The 16,398-nt window shown below is 37.3% G+C and overlaps 1 protein-coding gene and 1 pseudogene across 1 annotated transcript; both read left to right on the forward strand.

Annotated features, from left to right (window-relative positions):
• The first annotated feature begins 7,734 nt into the window (after nucleotides 1–7,734).
• LOC147946403 (pentatricopeptide repeat-containing protein At3g60980, mitochondrial-like) lies at nucleotides 7,735–8,835 on the forward strand. Its single transcript, XM_087509601.1, has one exon. The coding sequence runs from the start codon at nucleotides 7,735–7,737 to the stop codon at nucleotides 8,833–8,835; it is 1,101 nt and encodes a 366-aa protein (XP_087365727.1).
• Nucleotides 8,836–9,519: 684 nt separating this feature from the next.
• LOC104784434 (pentatricopeptide repeat-containing protein At3g60960, mitochondrial-like) lies at nucleotides 9,520–15,532 on the forward strand (annotated as a pseudogene).
• The last annotated feature ends 866 nt before the right edge of the window (nucleotides 15,533–16,398 follow it).

Below are 16,398 nucleotides of genomic sequence, written 5' to 3' on the forward strand. Positions count from 1 at the left end.
GTGTGATGTGCATATATGCATTTATATATAGACATTCTATGATGATGATGAAAGGAGGAGGAGGAGTAGTAGTAGTAGTAACGAACACATTAGTAGAATATGCTAACCATGTTTTTTTTTTATCTAGGTCCACCATCTCAAGTAAATTTGACATAAATGCAATCATTGAAGATGCATTTATATCCATCCATTTTATTATACTTGAATATGAACAAATGTAGTATTGTTACATAGCCATACAGTAGTATATATGATGTTGATCCACCTCGTTAACTTATCATTACGTAAGTATTATTATTATTATTATTATTATTATTATTATTATTATTATTATTATTATTATTATTATTATTATTATTATTATTTTACATTGAGTTAATTAAAATTCTTTCATAGCAAAAGAAATTACTATAAGAAAGTAGAGCTAATTAGTAATTACCCTGTACTCTAACAAAAACAACAGAAGTCAATTAAGGCACAAAACCACAATCAAACAACCGAAACCTAAAAGTTAACCCCTAGTTTAACTCCTTTGAAAACTAGTGTTAGTTATACTCAATAATAGGAGTGTTGTAGTATATACTAGTATTAATTATACTCAATAATTAGTTTATTTGTAATTTACCACCGAAAATTGATTTGTGATTAAAACAAGTTTGATGAAACAGATCCCAACGTTGGGTTAGATCGAGTTTGATGCCATGTTATAAAGATTAAAGATTTTAAAGTTGATAGGCAAAAGAAATACAGATGGTGACGTGGAATTGTTAATATCAGTTCTCTCACTTCATATTAAAGAGAGAGAGACAAGTGTCAAGTGTGTGTGTGTGTGATTTTTTGAAGACAAATGTTGATACTGATAAAACTAAGTAAAATAATAATCACATTATATTCAATTATGCATAGTTTAGCGTAAAACAGATCCCAATGTTGGGTTCTATCGAGTTTGATGCCAGTTTATAAAACATTTTTAAAATAGTTACTCACAAGAATAAATTAACATCATAAAATAAAATTGATATAGACACATCATAACACATACTCACCAACACATGTTTTTAGTATCGGTCTCAAACAAACTCCACATAAAAATTTATTGGTGAATACAAAAGGCCTAAAGAAAAAAATAAATGTTGTTTTGTGAAATGGATATATATATATATCTGAACTATATGGGTTTGTGACACACACACATATATATATATATATATAGTATATAGTCTCTAAAAGTGAGTTTGGATTTCTACAATTAACTCAACATGTGACAGCTGATTTTTAGGACTAGAGTGTACGGACAGCTAATTTTTAGGACTACCGAGTGTAAAATGGTAGCTTGTGTCCAAAAAACCCATTTTTTACTTGTTATTTATTTAGTTACAAACATAATCTGCTCGTGAAACTAGAGGAGAGAGACTGTGCATAAACAAACAACAGTTTGTGAGTATGTGACTTATATTTATGTACCATATGAAACGTATTTAAAAAAATATATATATATTAGACTAAACCAACTAGAAATGCTTATTTCACCAAACATTGTCAAAGATATTGAAACAAAACTACAAATTTTACGCTTTATTAATTACGTTTGATGCCATGTTATAATTTATAATTTACCACACCGAAAATTGATTAGTGATTAAAATTTTTTTGATGAAACAGATCCCAGCGTTGGGTTCGATCGAGTTTGATGCCATCTTATAAACATTCAAGATTTTAAAGTTGGTAGGCAAAAGAAATAGAGATGGTGACGTGGAATTCGAAATATGAGAACAGCTAAATGTTTTAATACACACACACTGACACACACTTGATTATTATGGCTTTTTTTTTTTAACTCATTGCGTTGAGTACTTTCTCTACAATTTTGTTAAAATACAAGCAAAAATAAAATTAAAATAAAATAATAAAAAGGAGGTTTAAATTTAAACCGACATTATTATGGGTTTGGGTCAGCTCTGGCTAAGTGGTTATCTCAAGAGATTGCCTTAGATTTTTTGGTATTTTTTTCTTTCACAGTAATATAGGATCATTGTAATGACAATCTTAATATTTAAAAGACGTTCGATAATTTTGTCCAATAAAGTTAAATCGGATTTGCAACATCTTCTAGTGACTACATTTGTATTTTGGAATGTATGTTTTGGGTCAACAAGTTGAAGTTCGAAGCAAACCTTCGAGAGGGTTCATGAAGCCACGGTCAATAAAGACTCAAACTCAACAAAACCGGGATGCAGTGCACTCCTGACAGAGCAAAACCGCACGCAGTTTGGAAACAACCATATTAAGAAGACATCAACAGCATGCGAACTGTGACTGGGTCAGGCATGTCACGTGATCTCCCAAGCCTTGTGTGCCGCAGAGAGCCATCGAAATCTAGCTATATCGATACATAGAATGTCTATATATAAATGCATATGCACATCACACCAGTCTATAATACTTTTTGGGGATTTGTTACAAATTCAGTATTGAAGTTGTAAATGGGTTACAAGTCAGTAATAAATGCCATTAACTATAGTATAGTAAAAAACCACACCGTCGTTTTTTTTTTTTTTTTGTTCTTTCTTCAAAATTGGAATAATTAAAGATTTCAATACTATAAGATTAACTTAACAATTTTAATGAGAAATACAAATTCAATATCATTGAAAAGTTACAACGACAGATCTATTACAAGACAGATCACTTCTTTGAAAAAAACACAAAGGCAAAGCCACTTGAGCCTAAAAAAACACAAACCAATTAATTAAGAGACACAAACTAAAATTACAACGACAGATCACTTCTTAAAAAAGTCAACCCCTAGTTTAACTCCTTTGAAAACCATCTGAGAGTCCAATCACTTCTTCGTTTCCGAGAACTGAAGTTTGTTGAAGATATGACGGAAAACGCCACAACCACCGGAAAAAAACTCTGAACTACGATGCAGAAGTAGACCCAAATCTGACTGTGAATTCTTGTTGGAGGAAGCTGAAGGAGCCGCCTAACCGCTTCAGAGATGAGAGATTGGGATCAATCGGTTGAAGGCATAGAGGGAAGAGAAGCTAAATCTGAAAGCAAAGCGGCAAAGAAGCGCCGACGGCCACGCCGATCATCGTGACTAAGAAAGTCAAATCGATATCGGATAAAAGCCAACCAAACACCGGAAGGATCTGGTGCATCCCGCCCGCTAAACGGGATTTGATAACCGGAGAAAGATCCGGACGGCCATAAAATTTCAGGAGAGAGAAGAGAGAGAGAACCAACTCACTAGCACAGTGTTTTTTTACCTTTCTATCCTTATTATCAAAATGAAAGTGGTTTCGTTTGTGATACGTATTTTATTATATAGTCTTGAACTATTAATTAACTCTACCGTCATATAACAACCAGCTAATGTTTAATACACACGCACACACTTGATTATGGCTCTATATATAAATAAGTCCAATTATCTATCATATGATAACTCTCATGAGTGAATTAAATGTCGGTTGACTGGAAAAAAGAAAAGGAAGTCCATTTTAATTAATTATGAATGGATACATAAACATACAACATTTCGTGAGTTGTGTGACTTATTTATGTACCATATGAAAGTTATTTTTAAAATTTTATTAGACTAAACCAACCAGAAATATGCTTAGATAAAACATAAGTATATATCAAACTGAAAAGAAAAAACAAATGACACCTTTAAACTCCACAAGTGTTCTATTGTCATTAATTAGAGATTGAACATAATGATCTTGTTGACTAGATTCTCTTTTAGAGAAGGTTATACGGTTTGGGTGCAACGTTATTTGATATAACTTGCAAATAAAACAATACATCACACTAGTCGTAATTGTTATACATTGCATTAAGACTACATATATATAAATAAATAACCCGCGTGGTACTTTTGTAGTTGAAGGTTTTGAATCACACAAATTGAAGAGAACCTCATAGAGGCAGATCGAGTTTGGTCAAAAGGGCTATTACCGTCACATGTTTGACTTGGTCTTCAATTTTTAGATGACTTGACTCAAAACAACTTTGAACTAATTTAATTGGTTTTGTCTACTTACCTTTTCTATCCTTATTATCATTCATTACACGTAGTTTGGTTCTTCTGAGTTCAAAGCGGATATTGACAAAACTAATTAAAATAATAGTAACCACACTATATTCATACACATCCCAATGTTGGGTTCGATCGAGTTTGATGCCAGTTGTAATTTTTTTTTTTCATAATATACTTTCCAATAAATAATTCTTGCAATTTTTTCAAACTTTCTAACGAGAAATTAAAAAAAGTTTTAATCCTTGCAAACCAATAGTGCCTTCCCAATGTATATATGTACCTGACAGCCTGAGCAAAAGCTTCCCAATGTATAATGTACCTGTGAAACATATCCCAGTGTCCAGTTTGATAACATTATTTTTAAAATATCTACCCACAAGAATACAAGTGTCGCTTATCGCTTTGCTTTACTCCAAAAACAAAAAAAACTTACTTTTGTTTGCTTGTTCTTAGAGAAGAGGGAGAAACTTAATTTGCAACAAAAAGAAGTGAAAAAGCAAATTTGTATTAAAAAAGTAAGTTTGTATATATAGAGAAGTAACCTGTATGTATTAAAAAGTAACCTGTAGAAACAAGTCAAAGAATGGGCTCGTTCGAACTTGGGTTTCTTTTGATGATCAGATCAAAAAGAAAATACATAAAGTGGGTGAGAGAGTTTTCGAATGCATTGATGATAAAAAAAAAATAAAAAAAATAGATAAGTGTGAGGGACATAGCCTGAGAGGGCTACAGTCTACAGATATAGGAGGCAGGCCGTTGTTGTGTGTTGCATGGGAAAGGATTAATCTGATTTTGTTTGAGTGTGGAACAACACTTCCCATGTCTTTTTGCCAAAATAGGAATGTTTTTCCTTCTATTTTGGACCACATCTCATTTAATTCCCTTTGTGTTTTCTTCATCTATTTTTGTTTTTGCATTTTTTTATTCAAACCTTGTTGGTTGAATAATACACACCCAAGAGTATGCTAATTAATTTGAATTATAATTTATACAAACTTTATATACTTCATTAATTAAGCGTGTGCGTTCCCTTTTTTTTAAATTCTTAATTACATGCAACCCTAATGAAGTTCTAATGATTAGTACGAGTTTAATTAAGCGTGTGTAGAAGAAATCAAAGTGGTGGCCTTGTTTGGAAGAAGAAAAAAAGAAGAAGAACAAGACATGTGTCCATAAGTGGCAAATTAGTATTTTTGCCGTTATGAACCATACACACACATATATGTGATTATACATGTCGGTGTAGATGTGCAATACTTTCCCGTCAAAATGTCAACATCCCACCCAAAGAGTCAATGATATTGAATTTATATTTCTAATTAAAATTGTTAAGTTAATCTTATAGTATTGAAATCTTTAATTATTCCAATTTTGAAGAAAGAACAAAAAAAAAAAAAAACGATGGTGTGGTTTTTTTACTATATCCAATAATTAATGGCATTTATTAGGACCCATTTACAACTTCAATACTGAATTTGTAACAAACCCCCCAAAAAGTATTATAGACTGGTGTGATGTGCATATATGCATATATTACTGGCTTGTAGCCCATTTACAACTTGAATACAGAATTTGTATTTTGTAACAAACCCCAAAAAGTATTATAGACTGGTGATGTGCATATGCATATATATAGACATTAAATGATGATGAAAGGAGTAGTAGTAGTAGTAACGAACACATTAGTAGAATATATTAACCGTGTTTTTTTTTTTTATCTAGGTCCATCTCAAGTAAATTTGACATAAATGCAATTATTGAAGATGCATTTATATCCATCCATTTTATTATACTTGAATATGAACAAATGTAGTATTGTTACATAGCCATACTAGTATATATGATGTTGATCCCCCTCGTTAACTTATCATTACGTAAGTATTCCTTATTATTATTATTTTACATCGAGTTAATTAAAATTCTTACATAGCAAAAGAAAGTAGTACTAAAGAAAGTACAAACACACTTGATTAAAAAAAAGCCATAATCAAAGATATTATTATTATGCTTATTTCACCAAACATTGTCAAAGATATTGAAACAAAACTACAAATTTTACGCTTTAATTATTAACTGCGTCTTAAAATCTTATTATTAATTAGCAACAAAGACAGGACTTTATTCATAATAATACTACGTATAGAAATTACGGATGTATTCTAAACAAAAAAGATACATTTATACATTGTCAGTTATGATTATTAATTCTATCGTAATCCCATCGATACAAGTAGTAGTGGTAATAAACACCATTCATGTCCTATTTTGATAAATGGCCCACGACATCCTTCTCATACTACTACTAAACAGCACTAATTAATGTCGCTTCAATAGTTCGATCAACCACAAACACCTCTGTTCTCTATCTGCGTCGACGTCATCTTTTGGTTCCACGGCGTCTTCGGAGACATATTCGTCATGGCCAATCAAGACAACGGCGTTAGTTTTTGACGACGGCCGGTTATAAAAGCTCTGAACGTCGAACCGGTGAGATAATCCGGAGATATCCGAGTATGTTCTCCGGTACGGCGAAGAAACAGAGCTCGTCGGAGTTCACGATACATCACTGATCGAGCGATACTTTTGGTGAGTTTTAAATCCTTCTCTTTGGTTGTTGGCTCCGCTGTCTCTGATGAACGTGACCAAGGTTGTTAATACATGGAGCTCCCACGGACGAACTATAACCGTTTGATCTCATTGTGGGGAAGAGACGTGCCTTCCACATTTGGTTAATCAATCTCATAATGAAGGTTGCTATATATGTATATATAGATTAGACCGTACCTTAATTATCATCACAATTTCCAGATACTAATGTAATTCCAATTGTTCATTTTCATTAGAAAAATGTTATTGTAGACATCAAAATTGCGACAATATAGGATCATTGTAATGAAAATCTTAATATTTAAAGACATTCGATAATTTTGTCCAATAAAAGTTAAATCGGATTTGCAGCAATTGTGCAAATCTGCAATTGTCCAATCTAGATTGATATGTAGATTAGGGTTACTTAAATCTGCAATTGTGCTTTGAAGACACACTAACTAACGTTTGGTTTGGTTTGGTTGGTCACAAAGTTTTCCATGTTATTGTCTGTTTCTAGTTGAAAATGCTGTTTATATGAAACTTTTGTCTTGTAGGATCTTTGATGAATTATTGGAAGTTAGACTCCCGAGAACTTATATGCACATTGAGAGAGATTGAAGATCAAATAATACTGAGACTCTCCCACAACTCATAGAATATTTGGCTGCATTGTCCAGAAGGTTTTACACGTGGAGTGTTGTTGAAACCAGACAAGCAAAGGTGGAACATTTCATTACACGTTCTTAAACTAAACAGAGGTTTGGGTGGTTGGATTATATAAGAGGAGTTATGGCAACGGATATGCATAAACTGCTTGGAACTAGTGAAGAGGATGATGATGAAGATATGGATATGGATGTCAAAGAAGAAGATGATGACCACCGGAATAGGGGAACAACACGCGCAGCTTCAGGCAGTAGTGATGAAGAGTTCATGTTTCAGCAGTCTATGCAAGATCAAGTAGGTACTCCTGGGGGAGGAGGAAGCCGCAGAAGTAGACCGCTTGAAGAGAAGGAGCGAACTAAATTGAGAGAGCGTCATCGAAGGGCTATAACTGCAAGTTCTTGATCCACAATCTCTCCGACCTCGACACGGCGATGGAGTACGCACGCTTGACGGCTTTCACCAAAACTCGCGGCGCAACCACAACCGCTACATGCGACCTTATAATCGTAGCCTTGTGCAAGGCCAAACGGTACAGAGACGCCTACGACCTCTTCCATTACTTTTTCAACGAATCCAACATCAAACTCAGCATATGTTGCTGCAATCACATCGTTAAAGCTCTCTGCGACGATGGCCGTGCCCACGAGGCTCTTCAACTCCATCACCACATGCGTAGCGACGACAGCAATAGCGATCCTTCCTTGTGTCTTGATTATCAGACATACCGTACCTTGACAAAAGGTTTGTGGGATGCCGGGAAGATGGATGATGCTCTAGATTTGGTAAAAGATGTCTTCTCTTTGAGATTTGCAAAACCCGAGGACTACGAAACTGTGGTTTCTCATTTCTCTGATCAGCAAGATTTTGACAAAAGCTGGGCGCTCTGTTGTGCCGCTAACCTGGGCATGACGACCGAGCTTGACGGTGGCGACAACAGTTATCCAACGGTAACCGTGACCGCCATAACGGTGACGCTCATTGAGCATTGTTTCAGTCGACGTCAAGAGGAAACAGCGATGGAATATTACACTTGTTTATTAGAAAACAGCCTGATGGTCGACGATGATTCCAAGAAACCACTCTTGGAAGTTTTGTTCAAGTACGGTAAGAGAAGCGAAGCTTGGTCATTGCTCCATGACGTGTTCCTTTATACTAATGGTGAGGATTCAGAGCACTCAGAGCCTATAATAAATACAATGGTGAATGAGCTTTTCAAACTGGATATGTCTAAGGAAGCAATTGATTCATTCGATGGAGTGAGTGCAAGACAAGGCTTCTTTAAGCACAAATTCAGGCATGTACCTTACGCCAACATAATCACGAGGTGTTGCGAAGATGGGAATTTGTTGTCCAAGGCAAACAGGATCTTTCGTGAGTTAATAAAGGAGGATCCATCGGCTTGCACGATTTCAATATTCGAAGAAATGATCAATGCGTATCTAAAGGCCGGGAGGCTCGATGATGCGTTGGATACAGCAAACAAGATGGTGGATGCACATCTAAGCCAAGTTTCTTCGTTGTTAAAGAGTTGACGCCAACGATCAAATTAGTTAGGTTATTATATTCTACTCTACTAAGTAATTTCAGCTTCATGTTATTTTCATCATCAGTTTCAGTTTCTTTTTTCGAACATGTGAGCTTCATGAATTAATTTATTATTTATTTTCACGTTTGTGTATTAATTTTGTAATGGATGTGTTCACTAATAATTATCGAATTACGGGTTCACCCCAAAGGCCTGACTTGGGTTCCACTTTCCAATATAAAATGGTCTGAGTCAAAAACTTGGGGTCAATGTCACCGTTGACTAGTTGGGGCTGTCTTACCTCCCTTCGGTGACAATTTTGACAATGCGAGCTTATAAAACACTCGTCTAGTACTATTTTATAGCGTTAGCATGCATCAAAAGCTTATGACGAATACATAACATATAATGTTGTCAAACCTAACGAACGAAAAATCGTTATATATATATCAAAGGTACAAAAATAATCAAATTTAGAGAACAATTAATATTCTTATTAATTTAGTGCATCCAATGGTAATCTTTTTTCTTTCTTCTACGGCGCTGCATTTTAGAAGAATATATATTATTTCTTTGTACGTCCATACGTGTTTCCATTTGTTTTTTTCCCACTTACCATGTAACTAAAATATACTTAAAATAGAATTAATTATATAAGAACCCTATTAGGTTTTTATATTCCGCGGCAAATATGTTCCTCCGCCGCATTGTCATCGGCCTCTCAAAGTCTTCATCTTTCTCAAATCATAACTTGTCCACCGCCGCCAAAGTCACCTTGGCGCGGTACCCGCTGGGGAAAGATCTCTGGGAGATGACCGATGAGCTGATGGAGGAAGTTGAACCGGAGTCTATTTCTCTCGTAACCGGGCGTCCGGTTTCTCTACGGTACAGAGTGAAAACGATGATTGTGTAGAAGATAGAGAAATAGAAATAACTTTGTTTTCTTATTCCTTCAACTTTAAGTTTCTCTTACAAAGACATAGTGTTTATATAGGGATACAATGTTAAAACCTAAAGTCTAGATCCTTCTACACTTGTCCAGCTGGTGTGAGTTGTCTTCAATATCACATGATCCTAGAAGCTCAAACCTATTTTGTAATGTCACTGTCGGACCTCCTGCAACTTCTGTTGATTCTCTGTTTCCTCTGTTTTTGTCTTCTGCAACATTTACCAAACCTCTGACTTGTTCTGTTCTGTCTTTGTCTTCTTTTGCAGGTAAACGTTGGCGTGAGTTGGGTACAGAAGCTGATGGGCTTGAGCTGGACCTGAGTACTGTTGGGCCTTTATCACAAAAAATGTTGTTGGAGGCTGTATTGTTTATACGCCCCTGCAAACTTGGAGTAGGTGGCACAACGACTCCAAGATTGAATCGCAATTCCTCAAAAAGAGCCTGCGGAAGTGACTTGGTGAAGACATCAGCAATCTGGTAATATGCAGAGATGTGATTGACAATGAGATTGCCAAAAGCCACTTGCTCACGAACATAATGATAATGGTTAGCGAAGTGCTTTGTGCGAGCATGAAAACTTGGATTTGCAGTGAGGTACACAGCGGAGAGATTGTCGCAGAACAACTTAGGTGTTTCAAACTGTAAGAGTCAGATATTGCAGTTTGCCAGCAAGACTGCGGAAGTATTTAGGATTCTCAAAGAGTCGATCTTGATGTGGAGCTTTGTTGAGTTGTTGTGGTAGCGGTGTAGCAACAGAAGAACAATTTGACATAGCTGCAGCAATAAGAAGGTCTTCCGCATATTTCTGTTGAGAAAGAAACAGGCCACCCGAGTGAAAATGAGCCTGACTCCCGAGAAAATAATGCAGTTGACCGAGATCCTTCATTCGAAAACGTTTGTTGAGCTCTTCAAGAAGGCTGTTGAGAAGGCTGGAGGAATTTCCGGTGATCACCATGTCATCAACATAAAGCAACAGGAAGATAACATCCCCATTTTTAGCACAAATGAAGAGAGAATGATCAGGATTGCTGCAAAAGAAACCAAATTCAAGCAAAAAATTGCTGAACTTATCAAACCATGCTCTTGGAGCTTGTTTAAGTCCATAGAGTGATTTGTGCAGTAGCCATACATGATCAAGATGTTCTTCATCCACAAAGCCTGCAGGTTGTTTCATGTAAACAGTTTCTGTAAGGTCCCCATGGAGAAAAGCATTGTGGACATCCATTTATTTGAGTTCCCAATTGAGAAGAGTAGCAATGTGGAGAACAGCTTGAACTGTAGGAGTGCGAACAACTAGACTATATCTTTCAAGATAGTCAATGCCTTCTTTTTGATTAAAACCTTGAGCAACGAGTCTGGCTTTGTATTTGTCTAATGAACCATCAGCATGAAGTTTCACTCGGAAAACCCATTCATATCAGATGGAGGAGGAACAAGAGAAAAAGTTCCTGTTTCTTTACAATTTCCCATTTCTTCCCCCATAGCAGCAGTCCAACATTCGTCCTTGAGAGCCTCGGTGACTGTTTTAGGCATTGGATGATATATTTTGTGAGAGAGAAGGGCATAACGCTGATTTGGTTTGCTAATGCCTGATTTTAATCTTGTGATCATTGGATGAGTCGACGCCAGTTGAAGTTATGCAGTTGATGTTTCAGGTTGATCTGTAGTACCGAATGTGGTCAGCTGAGGTGGTGACGAGAGAACGCTGTTGCCTATAGGAACAAGGTCTAAGCTTGCCGTACACTCAGTACATTCCTCATCACTATCAGCTGAGCAATCAGGTGAACAGTCGTTAGACGTTGAGAGAGTGGGAGCAGAATCATCTTGAGCTGGAATTGCAGAATCATCTTGAGCTGGAGTTGAGAGAGTGGTAGCAGAGTCTGCAGAATATAAAGATTCACTTGAATCTTGTTCAGTGACTGAAGTAACTGGAGTGAGTGGAGAGAGTTGAGAACTGCTGCAAGAACCTTTGATCCATGCTGTATACAGAGGTGTGGGAACAAAATGTTGCAGAGAAGAGTATGTATCCGCAAATGGGAATGAGGCTTCATCAAATATAACATGTCGACTCAAATATACACGACCTGTAGGAGGATGATAGCAACGATATCCCTTGTATTTCTCTGTGTAACCCAGAAAAATACACTTGAGAGACCGTGGATCAAACTTATTTAATGCATATGGCCTAAGCGTTGGGTAGCAGGCACATCCGAAGGTGCGTAGAGCTGAGTAATCTGGGGCCTTGCCGTGCAAAACTTCATATGGACTATGATCACTATCAAGTGAGGTTGTTGGTAAGAGATTGCAGAGAAAATTTGCAGTGAAAAATGCCTCCACCCAATAACTTTGAGGTGTCTTACTTTGAAACATAAGTGTAAGACCCATTTCTGTAAGTTGCCTATGTTTTATTTCTGCCAACCCATTTTGTTGTGGTGTGTGTGGACAGGAGATATAGTGTTGTATACCAGACTCTTGCAAGTGATTCAAGAACCTTTGACTTATGAATTCACCTCCACCATCAGACTGAAATATGCCAATTTTGTTTTGAAGAAGATTTTCAACAAGAAGCTGATACTTGATGAATATAGAGCAGAAATCTGACTTTCTCTTAAGAGGATAAAACCAACAATATCTTGAAAAGTTGTCAATAAAGACTACATAGAACCTGAATCCCTGAATGGAAGAGGCAGGAGAAGGACCCCAGAGATCACAATGAACTCTCTCTAAGGGTCTAGATGCATGAAAATCAGAAGAAACAAACGGCAATTTCGAACTCTTCCCTAACCGACACAATTCACACATGTTGGTGGTACTTTTATTGATTTGAATCGCCTTATTCGCAGAAAGAAGTTGGAGAACTTGAGTGTTAGGATGTCCCAATCTTTGATGCCAGACTTCATCAGAATTTTTGATTTGTCTGGTAGATTAGAACGTCTTAAACTTTCCATCCTCCAATTTGTAAAGACCATCATTTTCCTTTCCCTTTGTCAGAACATGTCTTGTTTGCTTGTCCTTAATAAGAACATCATCAGAATCAAACGTGATTGCACAAGGATAGTCCTTAGTCAATTTTGAAACTGAAAGCAAAGATTTCACTATTGCAGGACAAACCAACACATCGTTTAATGGGAGATTACCTGAAGTAGAAGGTAGATTTGCTGAACCGATGTGAGTTATAGGGAGAAAATTACCATCACCTGCCATGACTGTATCTGTTCCGGTGTAAGGCTGAGCTTTCTGCAAACGTTGAGTGGTGTTGGTAATATGAGCTGTTGCACCGGAATCAGGATACCAAGCACCATCGTCAGTTATATCGGTGATATGAAGAGCAGAGAAAGCTGCAGCTGCAACCTTCGGTTTCTGATACTCTTCATCAAAGCGGTACCAATAATCTAGAGCATTATGTCCTCGTTTGCTGCAGATCTGACAGACTGGTAACTCAGGTTTAGTGGAACCGTGAGAAGAGCTTGGAAACTGAGAAGAGACTGAAAACTGAGGAGATCCTGAGAACTGTTGCTGGAAGCCACGTCCTCTGGTTGAGAAACCGTTTCCACGTCCTCTTCCTCTGCTACCACGTCCTCTGCCTGAGAAGTTGGACGACCACATGGTGTGAAAGGCAAGGTGTGGAGTGACATCAGACGAGTTGGAGTAGCCTTGTAGTCGATCCTCATAACCAGTTAGTCGAGAGATCACATTTTCATAAGTTGGTTGAGGTCTTCGATCCATTGAGTCTTCGATGACAGTGATTATTGGCTCATAGTCACGACTTAGGCCTCTTAAAGCAGCAAAAATCTTCATCTTCTCACTAACAGGATCACCAATGGAAGCTAACTGATCGCAAATGTCTTTAATGCTTCGAAGATAGTCAGACATGTTCTTGTCCAACTTTTCAGAGTTTTGCAGGCGACGTTGCAGTTCGAACAGTCTTTAAGAAGAGGTGCGATTGAAGTGAGAAATTAGAGTATTCCAGATCTCTTTAGCAGTTGCAGCACCAACGACTAGACGAAGAACATTCTCAGTCATTGAGCCAAGCAGCCATGCCTTAACGACTTGGTCAGACCTTGACCAACTCTCAAAGTCCGGATTGAGAACATCTTCAACCTTCCCTTCTTTGCTGCGGATAGGTATAGTCTCCTCTGGTGATTTGAGGGCGCCATTAACAAAGCCAAGTAGATCTTTAGTTTGGAGAAAAGATTCGAACTGAGATTTCCAGATAATATAGTTTTGCTCAGTAAGCTTTAGAGTAACACAATTTGAGATGTGTAGTGAAGGAGTAGAGTAGAGGTCCATGTTTCTATCCATGGCTCTGATACCATGTAGAAGATAGAGAAATAGAAATAACTTTGTTTTCTTATTCCTTCAACTTTAAGTTTCTCTTACAAAGACATAGTGTTTATATAGGGATACAATGTTAAAACCTAAAGTCTAGATCCTTCTACACTTGTCCAGCTGGTGTGAGTTGTCTTCAATATCACATGATCCTAGAAGCTCAAACCTATTTTGTAATGTCACTGTCGGACCTCCTGCAACTTCTGTTGATTCTCTGTTTCCTCTGTTTTTGTCTTCTGCAACATTTACCAAACCTCTGACTTGTTCTGTTCTGTCTTTATCTTCTTTTGCAGGTAAACGTTGGCGTGAGTTGGGTACAGAAGCTGATGGGCTTGAGCTGGACCTGAGTACTGTTGGGCCTTTATCACAAACAATGTTGTTGGAGGCTGTATTGTTTATAGATTGGGCTATCAGATCTTGACGGAGCGGCTGAGTTGGCTCGTCTCGCAGTCTTGAAAAAGCTTCGTGGTCGTCCTGACACAGTCCGCGTATGCAACGCCGTGATCAGAGCCATGTGCCAGGCGAAACAGTACTTTGACGGCAACTCTCTGTTCCATTACTTCTTCAACGAGTATAAGATCGTCCCTAACATCGTCTCCTTCAATCTCGTGATGAAAGCCTTCTCTGACATGGGTCGTTTCGACGACGCACTGCAACTGTACCGTCACGCTGCTAAATTCGGTGCTGACAGACAGACATACAGGCTGATGGCCGAAGCCTTGGTCAAGGCCTATGAGCCCGTAGATGCTTGTAGGTTTTTGGACATAACGGATGATACGGTTGAGATATGGTCACGGTGATTGTGCTTCGCGAGTACTTGGCTACTAAAGATGTTGAAGATGTTGATGATTGCTTCGAAGAGTGGAGGCTCGAATACAAGGGCAAAACATGTGATCGGATTGCTACGATATTCGTGGACTACTCGTTCAAACATGGCAACGAAGAGAAAGCTATGAAGTGTTATAGCTTCATCCCACAGGGGAAATGTCTGCGTGCGACCACTGGGAACACTCTTTTGACAATTTTGCTATCCAATGGTAAGAAAACAGAGGCTCGGGAGTTGTTCAACAAGATGATCAAAACCAACTGTTTCGATTCAGAGACGGTTAATGTAATGGTGGACGAGTGTTTCAAGATGGGCGAGTTTAAGGAGGCCATGTACGTGTTCAACAAGTCACGAGAGGGAAAGAGAATGGCTAAGTGTTACAGTAATACGGTCGCTCGACTTTGCGAGCATGGGATGGTGTCGGAGGCAGAGGGCTTGTTTGAGGAAATGAGCTCTTACAAAGACTTGTCCCCTGATGTGCCCACATTCAGGTCGATGATCAATGGATACGTTCGTGCTGGGAGAGTCGATGATGCCCTCAAAACCTCGAAAACACTGGCGCTTTTGAACCTGCGCAAGGTTTCCATCAATCAGGATTAGATTATAGTGCACTATATCGATTCCCGATCTCTATCTGCTTCATAAGTATTAATCGAGAATAAAACTATGTGATTGATTAGTTGGGAAAATCCGAACAAACTATCTGATCACGAATAAAATTTTCTTAAATCTATAAAATTAAAGAGTTCGCGGTGATGATTCTTTTTTGTGTGTCTCTCTTACCAAAACAACACACGTAATAAAGCAATCAATATAATAAACCAAATAAATCTCGTGTAAAAGCTACGCGCCAAGATTCTTCATGATCAAAAGTCCCGGTCAATTGACAACCGTTCGATTCACGCGTGACAATACTACACTTCTGTGGCGCGTGACTAGACCTGATAAAAAGTAGTTGTCTGTACTTGTCTTCATGCATGCCAAAAATTTGTCATGAACAAGTGCATGTTTATATAATTAATTTTTCATTTGAGAAATTTCCCGGTAGACATCTCGAGATCCCTTCATCGATCGGATCTACATGTCGAGATAACTAAAATAAATTATTTCTATTTCAATAACTGAAATCTAAAAGACTAAAAGACTAATTTTATATTTCATTGTGGGGGTTTTTATTGGGCGATAGTAACGGACATCAAATCTGTGTTTTTCTTTTAGATGATAATGTTGGATGCAAATGGTTGTTTAAAATTGAAAAAATGGGTCGAACAAAATTGGGTTGAATAATATTCAACTCATTCATCTCCAAAATAGTGGTTGAACAAGTTGAATACTTTTGTTGTAGAATTAATTTATTTTTTCAACTTTTTAAGTTGAACGGACTGAATAATTTTTTCCAACCTATTCAACCTTTACAATGCAAATGGTGAAAATTGGTTGAATAATTTTTTTCAACCTATTCAATC

Source organism: Camelina sativa, chromosome 4 (genome assembly GCF_030686135.1).
Source record: "Camelina sativa cultivar CO46 ecotype springtype chromosome 4, ASM3068613v1".
Lineage (NCBI taxonomy): Eukaryota > Viridiplantae > Streptophyta > Magnoliopsida > Brassicales > Brassicaceae > Camelina > Camelina sativa.